The sequence below is a fragment of the Aquarana catesbeiana genome, linkage group LG03 (assembly GCF_042186555.1).
Source record: "Aquarana catesbeiana isolate 2022-GZ linkage group LG03, ASM4218655v1, whole genome shotgun sequence".
Classification (NCBI taxonomy): Eukaryota; Metazoa; Chordata; class Amphibia; order Anura; family Ranidae; genus Aquarana; species Aquarana catesbeiana.
The window spans coordinates 321,171,838-321,185,886 of NC_133326.1; the positions used below are offsets into that span (position 1 = coordinate 321,171,838).

At 42.1% G+C, this 14,049-nt stretch overlaps 2 protein-coding genes across 4 annotated transcripts in view; one reads left to right on the forward strand and one right to left on the reverse strand.

Moving 5' to 3' along the window:
• CDC23 (cell division cycle 23) overlaps positions 1–2,271 on the forward strand; it is a 36,305-nt gene extending 34,034 nt beyond the window's left edge. For both annotated transcript variants that reach the window (XM_073620427.1, XM_073620428.1), the window contains one exon: positions 1,822–2,271. In XM_073620427.1, the coding sequence (XP_073476528.1) occupies positions 1,822–1,998 (177 nt within the window). In that variant the 3' untranslated portion in view covers positions 1,999–2,271. The remainder of the gene's footprint in view (positions 1–1,821) is intronic.
• Positions 2,272–10,314: 8,043 nt separating this feature from the next.
• Positions 10,315–14,049, reverse strand: part of KIF20A (kinesin family member 20A) — a 39,839-nt gene continuing 36,104 nt past the window's right edge. The window contains exons 18-20 of one of the 2 annotated variants that reach the window (XM_073620429.1): positions 12,410–12,469; positions 11,593–11,730; positions 10,315–10,987 (exon numbers count right to left, since the gene is read on the reverse strand). In XM_073620429.1, the coding sequence (XP_073476530.1) occupies positions 10,676–10,987; positions 11,593–11,730; positions 12,410–12,469 (510 nt within the window). In that variant the 3' untranslated portion in view covers positions 10,315–10,675. The remainder of the gene's footprint in view (positions 10,988–11,592; positions 11,731–12,409; positions 12,470–14,049) is intronic. The other variant, XM_073620430.1, reaches the window with a different exon arrangement.

A 14,049-nucleotide genomic window follows, 5' to 3' on the forward strand; every position in this document is an offset into this window, starting at 1 on the left:
ATTCTAGGAGGTGCAGTCAAGCAATGAATGTGTATTTGGGGGGGGGGGGGAGCAGGAGGGGATCAGGGTGGGGAGGATCTGGGCCTATAGAAGGATTGGGTTCCCTTTATTGAGCATCTAGGGGTGAGGGTGGGCTGGCCGGTGGCTTGGGCTGTTTGGTCGACTCTCTAAAGTGAGTCCATAGAAGCACCCTTTTGATCTAATACAGCCATGAGTCTTTTTGGGAAAGATGCAACAAGTTTTTCACACATGGATTTGGGGATCCTCTCCAGTTCTGTCAGGTTGGATGGTAAACGTTGGTGGACAGCCATTTTTAGGTCTCTCCAGAGATGCTCAATTGGGTTTAAGTCAGGGCTCTGGCTGGGCCATTCAAGAACAGTCACGGAGTTGTTGTGAAGCCACTCCTTTGTTATTCTAGCTGTGTGCTTAGGGTCATTGTCTTGTTGGAAGGTAAACCTTCGGCCCAATCTGAGGTCCTGAGCACTCTGGAGAAGGTTTTCGTCCAGGATATCCCTGCACTTGGCCGCATTCTTCTTTCCCTCGATTGCAACCAGTCTTTCTGTTCCTGCAGCTGAAAAACACCCCCACAGCATGATGCTGCCACCACCATGCTTCATTGTTGGGACTGTATTGGACAGGTGATGAGCAGTGCCTGGTTTTCTCCACACATACTGCTTAGAATTAAGGCCAAAAAGTCCCATCAGACCAGAGAAACTTATTTCTCACCATCTTGGAGTCCTTAAGGTGTTTTTTTTTTTTTTTTTTTTTCTAGCAAACTCCATGTGGGCTTTCATGTGTCTTGCACTGAGGAGAGGCTTCCGTCTGGCCACTCTGCCCTAAAGTCCCGACTGGTGGAGGGCTGCAGTGATGGTTGACTTTCTAAAACTTTCTCCCGACTGCATCTGTGGAGCTCAGCCACAGTGATCTTTGAGTTCTTCTTTACCTCTCTCACCAAGGCTCTTCTCCCCCGATAGCTCAGTTTGGCTGGAAGGCCAGCTCTAGGAAGGGTTCTGGTCATCCCAAACGTCTTCCATTTAAGGATTATGGAGGCCACTGTGCTCTTAGGAACCTTCAGTGCAGCAGAAATTTTTTTGTAACCTTGGCCAGATCTGTGCGTTGCCACAATTCTGTCTCTGAGCTCTTCAGGCATTTCCTTTGACCTCATGATTCTCATTTGCTCTGACATGCACTGTGAGCTGTAAGGTCTTATATAGAAAGGTGTGTGGCTTTCCTAATCAAGTCCAATCAGTATAATCAAACACAACTGGACTCAAATGAAGGTGTAGAGCCATCTCAAGGATGATCAGAAGAAATGGACAGCACCTGAGTTAAATATATGAGTCTCACAGCAAAGGGTCTGAATACTTAGGACCATGTGATATTTCAGTTTTTCTTTTTTAATAAATCTGCAAAAATGTCAACAATTCTGTGTTTTTCTGTCAATATGGGGTGCTGTGTGTACATTGAGGAAAAAAAATGAACTTAAATGATTTTAGCAAATGGCTGCAATATAACAAAGAGTGAAAAATTTCAGGGGGTCTGAATACTTTCTGTCCCCACTGTAAGTTGTGCTAGTCATAGGCTTTGGCTGAATGTGTGGGCACTTACCACTAAATGCCTTTTGTGCATGTATGTTACAATGGAACATCTTGCAGTGATGTTCTCTGATGTTGTAGAGGGGGAATTACTGGAGAAACCAGTCCTAAAAACTGTAAGACTCTCATCAGTTACTGTAAACTAGACATTTTCAGTTTCTCATAGTAAAAGTTCTACTTTTGGTTAATAAATAACCTTTTATGTATTTATTTTTTCTTTTTGTAGACGAGAGAGGAAGGCAAAGCCCTTTTGCGTCAGATTCTTCAGCTCCGTAATCAGAATGAAAGCCCTTCTGCTGATCCTCCAACAAATGCAAACTTTTTATTCCCACAATCCCTTTCAGCAAGCAACACACCTACAAGAAGAGTATCGCCACTGAATCTTTCGTCAGTCACACCATAGCATAGTCTTCTACATCATTCTTTGGTGTTATGGCTGCTGTAAGGACAATGCTATATGAACTATATAAAATGTTGCTTCTATTGAAGCTCAGGCAATTTCCATTTACAGCATGTCTATGAAGTAGTCAAATGAAATTGTGCTGCCAAACAATTCTAGGGCTGGCCAGGTTTGTGGGGGCATAGAACATCATGAATCCTGTGACTTCTCACCACAAGGTTACTTGCCTATTCTCTTGCATTTCTTGTCAATAAACTTTTTTTTTTTTTATACGATCACTAACTGAAATATTTGATTTGGTGGGATGATGTGTAAAAGGTAACTAATTAAATATTCCTTGTTTTAATTGTACTCTCAACAAATGTTCTATCATGATGCTCAACAGGACATTTTGAGCTGTGTTGCATTAAAAAAAACACCAGCATTGGGACAACAAACAAATCTTTTCACTGTTAGGGTAGGCTAGTGTACATGTAGCTTAACGGCGGCAGAACGCAAAATGCGACAAACTGTTTTTACCTCAATTTGCGTTTACCCATGGCCAGCGTTCCTATCCTGAACGTGATTTTTCCACGTTTAGGAGAGGGAAGTTTAACCTCACCTAAACGCAGCAACTCCTAAACTCTGCTAAAAGCCTATGTGTACATGGCCACATAGGCTTTTATGGAGTTAAGTTCAGGAGCTTTTGGTGTTTTGTTTTTTTTTTTGCCAAAGCTCCTAACCTCGCTGCTAATGTACATGAAGCCTTACAAGATTTAGTTGCATGGTGGATTAAATTTAACTTCTGAGGGCATTGTTGAGTATGAATTCTTTGATGCTAATGCTTCATTGGACATGCTTAGCTTGGGGTAAACCTCAGGGCTTCTTCCCCAGGATATTCTCCATAGAACAAATTGTCTCCTGGGTCTGGGCCAGCATTAGCGCTCAGGTTGCCCATATAGTTCCTCTTTTTGACTACGTGGGTTCTCTTGTAGCTTTTTTTTTTTTTTGGTGAGAAGAGTGTATGATGAACTGAGACTTTATCTGGGAAGGTACCCTTCCCAGTTTTGTATAAGAAATTGTGATATTAAGGTCCAGTTCCTCCCTTTGCCAAATGTTCTGGTTGAGGTGACTGGTAGAAACATTATCCTATCCCTGGGTTCACCTCCAGTTCACCCCAAAAAGAAAGTTTCCTTCTTGTCTGAATGTGGTTTTTGGTTGTGAGGATCTATCGCTAAGCCTCCATTTCTTTCAGAAAAGCTATTTACTTTGTTCACCAGGATGGACCCTGTACCAATGCTTTGACTTCTAGTTCCATTATTTTGAGGCGATTCAAGTAGACAATCATCTAACCTCATGGTCTAGGGTTCCAACCTTTTCTGACCAGACGCACTATAAAACATCTCTGGGGTTGAACTTCAAACGATTGTTTCTCAGATTGGCAAGGCTGTCACCTGATCCTACTTTCTCCCGGTGGACATTCAGCCTCATCTGAAGCTGGCTTTGGATGTAAGCTTTCCTCCAAGTAAGCTCGTTGGGCTATATACAGTTCCCAGTTTTGCTGCTGTTGTTTATGTTGGTTTGCCGTTTGCCCAACCTACAGTTAAACTGTTTTTGGACACCCTTAGAATAAATATTTCCTTGATGCATCTAGACCAATGGGAGCACAATTGCAAACAGAGTAATTTAGGTAGTCAGGACATTCCTAAGAGCCAACAGCTCTTAATCAGATATTTTGGTTCTAATTTTGCCCTTCATGTGCTTTATCCTTAAATAGTTTCTTACAAATATAGGTACTGCCGAAAACTGATGACATGAATAAGATGTGACTGTGAAGAGCAGGATAAAAGTAAAGAAACACTAACTTTTTTTTTTTTCCGGCTGCATGTGTTTCCAAAGTGTAAATGCATTTTTACGGAAAAAAAAAAGTTACAATTTTAAATAAATTTACAATTTTGTGTTGGGCCGCCAGTTAGACACCCCTGATTTAAACAAGATTCAGACATGTGTTTTTTTTTCCAATGTGAAATGGTTGAACCTGCATCTACCATGCAGCTATACACCATTCATAAAATAATAAAAAAAAAAAAAATTCTTAATCATTTTAAATACAGCTGTAAATTTAAGGACAATTCCCCGCCCCCATTGATAATTATGTATACAAGCCTACATAAATATTTTGGCGTGTGTGATAGATATATAAAGATAGATATATCTATATTAGTGTGTATTTTTTATATATATATATACACACACACACACACACACACAATGTCACAAAAGTGAGTACACCCCTCACATTTTGTAAATATTTTATTATATTTTCATGTGACAACACTTAAGAAATTACAATTTGCTATAATGTAAAGTAGTGAGTATACAGCTTGTATAACAGTGTAAATTTGCTGCCTCCTCAAAATAACTCAAACACACAGCCATTAATGTCTAAACCGCTGGCAACAAAAAGGGAGTACACACCCTAAGTGATGTCTGAATTGGGCCCAATTAGCCATTTTCCCTCCCTGGTGTCATGTGACTAGTTAGTGTTACAAGGTCTCAGGTGTGAATAGGGAGCAGGTGTGTTAAATTTGGCATTATCGCTCACACACTGGTAGTTCAACATGGCAAAGAACTCTGAGGATCTGGAAAGAAAAAAAAAAAAAAAAACACGACACTCCCACCACGCTCAACTGTAGGCAAGACACACTTGTCTTTGTACTCCCCACCTGGTTGCCACCAAACACGCTTGACACCATCTGAACCAAATAAAGTTTATCTTGTTCTCATCAGATCACAGGACATGGTTCCAGTAATCCATGTCCTTAGTCTGCTTGTCTTTAGCAAACTGTGGGCTTTCTTGTTCATCATCTTTAAAAGAGGCTTCCTTCTGGGACGACAGCCATGCAAACCAATTTGATGCAGTGTGTGGCATATGGTCTGAGCACTGACAGGCTGACCCCTTCAACAATGCTGGCAGCACTCATCTGTCTATTTCCCAAAGACAACCTCTGGATATGATGCTGAGCATGTGTACTCAACTTCCTTGGTCGACCATGGCGAGGCCTGTTCTGAGTGGAACCGGTCCTGTTAAACCGCTCTGTTCTTGGCCACCGTGCTGCAGCTCAGTTTCAGAGTCTTGGCAATCTTCTTATAGCCTAGGCCACCTTTTATGTAGAGCAACAATTCTTTTTTTTTTTTTTTCCAGATCCTCCCAGAGTTCTTTGCAATAAGGTGCAATGTTGACCTTCCAGTGACCAGTATGAGAGTGAGAACACCAAATTTAACACACCTGCTCCCCATTCACACCTAAGACCTTGTAACACTAACAAGTCACATGACACAAGGGAGGGAAAATGGCTAATTGGGCCCAATCTGGACATTTTCACTTAGGGGTGTATTCACTTTTGTTGCTAGCGGTTTAGACAATGTTTGTGTTGAGTTATTTTGAGGGGACAGCAAATTTACACTGTTATACAAGCTGTACCCATTACTTTACATCTTAGAAAAGTGTAATTTCTTCAGTGTTACATGAAAATATATAATAAAATATTTACAAAAATGTGAGGGGTGTACTCACTTTTGTAATAGACTGTGTGTGTGTAATGGGGGCTGATGTTAATATCACTGTTCACTCTGAACTGGCTCATTACATCTCAGACGATTCTCTCCTCCCTCCCCCTGGCTGGAGAAGCAGATATTTCACACCATTGGCAGCTCATGATTCATTTTTTGCAGGGGGCAGCAAACAAACCTACCCAGTTTGTTTCCAGTGTTTTATAGGGAATGGGCATCAAAACTTTAGAGCGATGCATTAGTATTGAATCCGGGCTACTACCACATGCTGCCAGGAAAGGAAAATTTCAAGAATTTTCTGTTCTATTGCACCACTTCAGTCCATAGATATGGTGGCTGCATTCATTTTCAGGCTAAGAACATTTTCAACCAATACAGAAAAATCTCCTGCTCTTCAGATACTCTGGGGGAAATGTACTAAAACTGGAGAGTGCAAAATCTGGTGCAGCTCTGCATGGAAACCAATCAGCTTCCAAGTTTTATTACCAAAGCTTAATTGAACAAGCTGAAGTTTGAAGCCGATTGGCTATCATACACAGCTGCACCATATTTTGCACTCTCCAGTTTTAGTAAATCAACCCTTACGTGTCCTAGTAGTTTCCTGCGATGAGGAAAAGGACTTCTTCCCCGAACCCTGCCCTGGTGGCTGTGGTCAGGAGGATCTATCATAATCTGGAAGCCCCCTTTAAAAAAAATGCAGCACTCCAATCAGTATATATATATATATATATATATATATATAAAAAAAAAGTTGCGATAGTGGTGACATCATAGACTAACTAGTGATGTAACCGCTATCCCTGCCCCTTTTGTTTACGTGGCTGGGGCTTTTGATATACATCATTAGGAGTCAGAAATGTCAGCAGGTGTGGTGGTTGCCAGCACACACTACTTCGTTAGCAATAATTGACATATATAGAAGCTGTAGAAATAGCCAGAGTACCTTGTAGTACAAAAGTTCGTCAACTGCCAAAGAAAATAGGCATTTCAGGTCCGGGTGCACTTTGAGAGGTGGACTGCCTAGCCTTCAGGAGATTGGGGATGATTCCAAAAGGCCTATGGCCTCATCAGCCATGCCTTGCAAGCCAGCATTAAGATATCAACACTGGGCCTTGGGACAGAAGGTCCAGACCATCTAAAAAAAAAGGTTCATAGTCACTGCCAGGAGTCTGAGCATCACATCATCTTGGGCCAATTTGGTGTGATAATCACAGGAATGCCCTCCATTCTCAAGCCTGTGAAAGAAGATTAATGCTCATTGCCTACAGCAAAGTGCTGATGGGATTGTGCCAGTAGTCTATTGGGGTCAGAAAACTCCCCCAAAAAATAGGGAGGCTGTGACCAACCTGGCCATCCCTATCTGGAACTTTTGAACCAGTAGGAACATGTTGAGTGTCTCTAGCTTTAGAAGGGGCCAGACTCCTCAGTTTGGGAACCGTGAAAAGGTGTGACTAGAATCTCTGAAAGCATACTTCTGGTGGTATAGAAGTAATGACCCCTTGAGACATGGGGTGCTGGACAGTAGCAAGCAGATCCACCCAGTACAACAGAAAGGAAACCAGCATGAAGCTGGGAAGCAGCAGCAACAGAGTGTAAAAACACCAGTTCGAAACCCCTGGAAAGGACACTGAGCCCAGGATTCTGAGAATTTCTGGGACCAGGAGGCCAATAGATGTTGTTCACTCACCACACACACTTTTTGGAAGTTTCCATAAACTGAAATGCCTTGGAACCAGCCTTGGCTAGTTTGGAGGGCCATATTTCCTTACAGACTTGGCATTGGAGGGGAAAAACAGGGGTTCTCCTTTAAAGGAGATGCATTTCTTGCATGCGAGCTCAGCTGACTTGCATTTTAGCCAATCCTGTGGATGGAGGAAATACTCATCCTGAAGATTTGCTATGTACCAAAGCATTCACGCAGTAGTGTAAGGCTGTAGGCAAAGGGTCTGACTGAGGACAGAAGCAACCATAAAGGATGATACTATGATTTTTGGCCATGCGCTTAGTCTTGGCAGACTGCCACAGAATCAACCACAGGTTGCAGGGCCCACCAAGGAAAAGAGCTTTAAAAAGCTCTTATACACTTTTTTCACTGGGTCTTCGAAGACTGAATTATCAGGCACAGGAGTGACAAAGGCACTGTTAAGACAAGAAATGGTAGGATCTACTACAGGACATGCCCACTTACCTTCCCCCAATAGGATACTGTTGGATGAAGGGTTTCAGAGAAGTTTTCCTTGTGCGAGGCCAGTCCCCACACAAGACAGGCTCTACCAGTGAGTGGTCCAGGAGTCTTGGCTGGTTAGGGTAATTAAAAAGGGACCCCCACACTGGATACCCTGGGGTGATTAAACTCAGGCTACTCCAACCCTAAGCTAGGAGTGTACAGTGTCAATAAGGGTAGCTATGGTATCAGCTATAATTCAGCATAAATTAAATCTCTGGAACACATTCTCCTGATCCGATTTCTCAGGGGAGGAAGCATCCTCAACTACCTCATCTTTAGGTAATGTGTCTGGCTCAATTCAAAATCAGAAGGCCAGTGCAGGAGGGGAGGTTAAAAGGGCCATGGCTGTGACCTCTGTCTATGGCTTCTATAGGACCAGATGTTTGGGCCATGAAATCTGACATGGACACTAGGGCTGTAAATAGAGAACTACAACTTCCTATGAGGTTTTAAAAGAAAAAGAAAAAAAAAAAAAAAAAAAAAAAAACACAACTACTGAGCCTGATCTAGCAAGTGCATCTGATCCTTTCCCTGTGCTTAAGATCTGCCATGCTTGTAAATATCAGCCCCAGAGGGGTTCTCATGTCCTTCACAAAGCAGTGGAGTAGAAAGGGGAATTCCTGTAGGCCAAAGTAATGCAAGTAGTGTGGTAATAGCCATGATATTGTTCCCGCTGAAGAGAGCCAGGAGATGTTGCTGGTCCAGAAAGATGCAGGTGGGGGGGGGGGGGGGGTGTAAGGGGCAAGAATAAGGGGCAACCTGGCTAAATATTTAAAGTGATATAAAAGGCCCCCCCGCCTTTTTTTAAATAAACCTGTATACTTCAGTGGTCTTGCACAGAGCAGCCCCGAGCCTCCTCTTTTTGGGTCCCTCCCTCCTCTCCAAAGCCCCCAGAGCAAGCAGTTTGCAATGGGGGCTCCTGAGCTGCAGCTCTGTGTGTCCATTCACACAGAGCCATGGCTTAGCCCCACCCTCATTGGCTCACTGGCTGTGATTAGGGCTCAGGCAAGTTTTAGTGGGGGCTGCGGCACACAGAAGGCTTTTTACCTTCATGCATTCTAGAGCCTTTAGAACCACTTTAAAGGGCTTTCCCCCTGTATTTACCACAGTAAATCTAGTAGTCAGAAACAGAAGAATGAACCCCATTTTGGCTTCCTACCTTCAAAATGGCCATAGCCCCAAAGGGGTATTCAGGCTTGGACCCTGATGCAGGCAAACTGTGGCCCTAGACCAATAAAGCACCCTGCTGATAATGTCGTGAATACTACATACTTTCAGTTGCATCCATGCACTGGATCCTGCATTAACAGGGGGTTTTAGAGGCTGGGGAAATAGTATCTGGAGGTCCATCACCCGAAAAAGCAGAAAACGAAAAACACACAAAATGAGGCCTGTAGGAGGGGGTTAAACGATGTAAAGAGCCTATGTCCTGTACAACTAGGAAACAAATTGCTAGAGTGAAAAGAGGAAGACTTTTTAAACATTTCCTTTTCTCTTCCAAAAATCTCTACCCTAGCAGTTTTTCTCCCTTATAGTTTAGTTCTGCTTTCAAGTTTAATTCCAAGTAAAGATATTTATTTTTTTCAAAGTTACATTGGTCCTAAGGTGGACCAATAAATGTAAGCATATATATTCCATACCTGGCTGATCCCTGTGGACGTGGAGCAGCACAACTGTAGGAGCCACCACTACTTCAGTGATCCCCGCTGTCTTCTATAGCAAGCGGCTACCCTACTGCATAGTAACCACGAAAGGAGGGGGGGGGGGGGGGGGGTCCAAGGTGTTTTCTGATTGGACAATGCCCCCACCTCATCCCAGAATGCTTTACATTCATTAAGAAAACACAAAGCATTCCCTGAATGGTGCCCATGGCAAGTGAGCAACCCCCTGTGGTTACTATGCAGCAGGACAGCCACTTGGCATGGGACTTGTAAGAATGCCACTATAGTGGTTGTGGATACTACAGCAATTCTCTGCTTCCACGGGGATCAGCCAGGTACAGTATATTATACACACACACACACACACACACACACACGTTTACTTACATTGTTCCAAGCTGGAACAATGCAACTATGCAAAAATATCTATACCTGGAATTCAGCTTTAAAGATTAAACTTGATTCGGTCTCTCTATTTTGATGTGATGGGTGGTCTCTTTGACCAATAAGGAAATGTAAGCCTAATTCACACAGGTGCACCAATCCGTACAGTCATGCAAAGTGTGTTCTGCGCAGCCTGTTGAAATCAATGGCAGACGACTGCACAGATCTACAAGCGCTTCCCGGAATTAACATCCATGTTGGTTTGATGTAAGAATTGGAACACTGTCCAGGATCACATGTGCAACCTTTGCAGGTGAAGAATGCCCTTTGCATAGGTGTGTGGATGGTTACGCCCATGTGAATAAGGCCTTAGAAGGTGGCAAATCACAACTTTTACATCAAAATGTTTGAGATTTTGCATTTAACCTTTATGTGACATTACTATAACATAAATTTTACAAACGTCAAATCAGGTAGATTAAGTATAAACCAAGCAGCTGTACAAAGTGGTTTATTACTAGCAACTAACATACATGATGAATATTGCACGTGTGAAAAGTCAGAACCGCTCCAAAATAAAAACACAAACCTGTAGACCTCATAAAAACAACGCTGCATCCCTTTTCATCAACCATGCAGGCTATCGGCATTTTTTTTTTTTAATGGCGTGTCATTGCCCATGAAATCCCTTTTAAAACAAGAAGACGACACTATTTACATATTAGTCCTTTGGTAAGATATGAAGTATAAAGGATATATAGACTAAATACTGTAAGGATAAGGCACTGTACAGTTGCTACCACCATTAGCCTCAGCAGCAACAGAATTAATGAGTCCACCGTGAAGCAGCTTATAGTCAATATTTGGTACCAAAAGCAATAGTCTTTAGTACAGGGGAACGGCGTGATCTCAGGACACGGCTGTAAGGGCTATTCTCCATAAGAGCCTTCTGTCCAGGAGTCCTGGGCAGCAGGTTGCGCAGGAAAGACCTTTTCTCTGAGGGCTGATTAGGCTGTACATTCTCATCATTACACATGCGTTTAAAGCCAGAAGGTGTCCCTTGTAATCGTTGTACAGTGTGGTACTGCTCTGCAATGCAAGCTGTCTTTTTCCGAAGATCCATCTTTACCAGGGCCATGTTGTTTTGTAGTTCTGCTAGAGTCTTCTCCTAGGAAGGGGAAAAATATTTGATAATGTCACTTGAAGCAGGAGAGAGCCAAGCTGACCAGCAAATATAAAAAAAAAAGAGAGCAAACCATTTGTGAAGGACTGTGAAGGATTAAACATGAAGGACTGATCATTCTTAAATGCACAATCTTAGCAAAGATCTTTCCTACAGAGTAACTCCCCTGAGTCAGTCATTCTGAAAACTATCTTTGGGAAAAGCCTTGGTGATTGAGAAGAAAAAAAACAAAACAAAAAACAAAACAAACACTGTATTTAGGCTGGGTATACAGGTTGTGATATGTCACATGACATGGGTGACCAAGTACAACCATTTAATTCTGTCCACAAAGACATTATTAGACTGGTGATATGGAAACCCTGTTTGGTTTTTGCTCTATAACGTCAGCAAATCCAGCACTATGTGGTACCATCTCATATGTAAAAGGTGTGGAGGTTACTATACACATGCGTCATAGTAAATGAGCAAGATGGATAAAGACAGGCTTCTTCCCCGCAACTATAAGGCCTTCGATCCAAAGCATTGTTAAAAAAGGTGAACGTGGTGGATATAAAAAGGAAATGCAGTGAAATGAAAAGGAACCAAACCTGCTTAGACAAGATGTCATTGCATGTTCCCAGAGCTTGTCTTAGTTTTTCTGCACCAGTAGTGTGACAGCACGCCCTATGCATGTGCTGCAGAGATTCTCCAAATTTTTGTATCTCTGTGCGTAATAATCTGACGTTCTAAAGAAAAAACATAAAATTTAATTAGTTAAATGATCACGCTAAACATCTGCTGAAAGCCACCACCCTCAGAGATCTATCCTAAAGATTCCTAGCCACTTTTGAAGAAACAAGGAAGCAAGCAGGTGTCTGTGCAAAAAGCAGGGCTGCTAAAAGTTCTGGGGAGCATGCGGTCCAGGACAAAAAAAAAAGCTTAGTCAAAATCTGTCATGTTGACTTCTTATCATTAGTCAGAGTCACCTGTATTCTAAAGTAGAAGTCAGCGGGCAGGATTTATTAAAAAAGGTGGAAAATGTGTTGTCTATAGCAATTAGCTGACTTTCATAGTTTAACCTGCATTGGAAAAACAGTCTGATTAATAGTTATCATACAGAGTCTTTTCTCCACTTATTTTTTTAAATAAAATTAAGCCCAATGACAGTTTTAGGTTTGATTAAACCAACATTTTAAAAACATTATTTTGGGAAAATGTAAGCTAGGATTCCCATCTGTAAATAACAGCATCTAGCTATCTCATTCTGCATGATCACTCAGAAGACAAGGTACCCTGCATACACCACCAATTTAATGCAAGCAAAGCAAGGACAGATAGATAAAGGACTGCAAAGCAATGGGATTACAGCTGCTCCCCAGAACCTTCAGGTGATGGAAGTGTGAAGAGAGATATAAGGACGGTTACCCAAAGAGCTCTTGTGTGCTGAAAATCTGTGCACGTGTGATGAGAGCCCAGAAAATATTGCTGAAAGGGCAAAATAAAAGGAAAATTTACAGCACAGAAAAAGACCAATTTCACACTGAATACACTGCCAACCGTCTTCTCTGCGGTCAGCACAACACTGCTAAATAAAGGACCATGCAACGGATATTCTGCACAATCATACTAGCTTACATGCAAGTGCATTTAACATATGCAAAGCCAATATAGGATACAAGGGCCACATGCAACGCCATTTATAGATGCACACATTTTATTTTTTCCATTTGAAGGGCCATCTCATCCAAATTCAGGTGTCCTTTTATGAAAGTGCGGTAAAATACAGCTTTTCATTTCTCAGGCATTCTCAGAGGAGATCACTCTCCTCTGAGTGCCTGTTTATGAAAGTGTGTAGATCGCTTCTCATGTTGAGTTGAGGAGCGATCTACAAATGCCAGGAACTCTTGAGAACGGCTCCTCTCACTGTAATCTCGTGTGATATAGCGGGATTACAGTATGAGGAACCATAAAATACAAAGTGCAACACAAATCAGCACACATTATTCCCCAACATATTAATAAAATAATAAAGTTAAATTCCCCCTACACAATATACATTAAATATTGATAAAAACAATGTTTTTTTTATAATTAGGTTAAAGATCATACATGTCCCTATTTAAATGTGAATGGTGTATAGTAAATGAATGTAATGCAGCTATACACCATTCATATAAATGCAAAATACATTTAGAATCATTAAAAAAAATAATTTTAATAAAGTATACAAGTATAAATATTTATTAATAAATTAAAAAATATATTTCATAATTGATAAACATAAAAATGGATAAACTGGTGCAATGCGAGAACACTGCGAATCCACTGCGGGTTCCCGCATCGCACCGACTCGCATGTCAGTTCACACTGCCATATGCGAATCGCTGGGGAGTGTCAATACATTGTTAACGACACCCCCCAGTTCAGCTTGCATATCGCACTGCGAACTGACAGTCCGGACATGAATCGGATCGCATATGTGTGAACACACATGCGATCCGATTCTGGTCCGAACAGAAAAAAGGGTCCTGTGCGTGTTTGCACCGAATGCGGTGCGATATCAGCCATACTACCTGTACAGCTGATATCGCAACGCACAGACATCGCATGTAATGTGAATGGCAGTGTGCTGCGAATTACATGCGATGCCTGTGCGATGTCCGGCATCGCACAAGTGTGAACTGGGCCTAAAAGTTAACAACACCCCCAAATCAGTTTGCATATCGCAGTGCGATCTGCAAACTGACAGTAATCGAATCGCATGGGTGTTCACACCCATGCGATTCTGCTGTGGACCAAAAAAAGGGTCCTGTAAGAGTTTGGTCCGAGTGCAATGCAAATTTAGCAATACTATCCGTATGGCTGAAATCGCATTGCACAGAGATCAGATGTGATTTTGCACTGCAGTGCGGTGCGAATCACATCCGATCTCGGACACCGCAGCAGTGGGAACTGGCCCTAAATCATATTGCATTTGCACCAAAATGGTACAGGACCCTTTATTTGGTCCGCACTGGAATCGGATCGCATGGGTGTGAACACCCATGCGATCCGATTCCTGCACC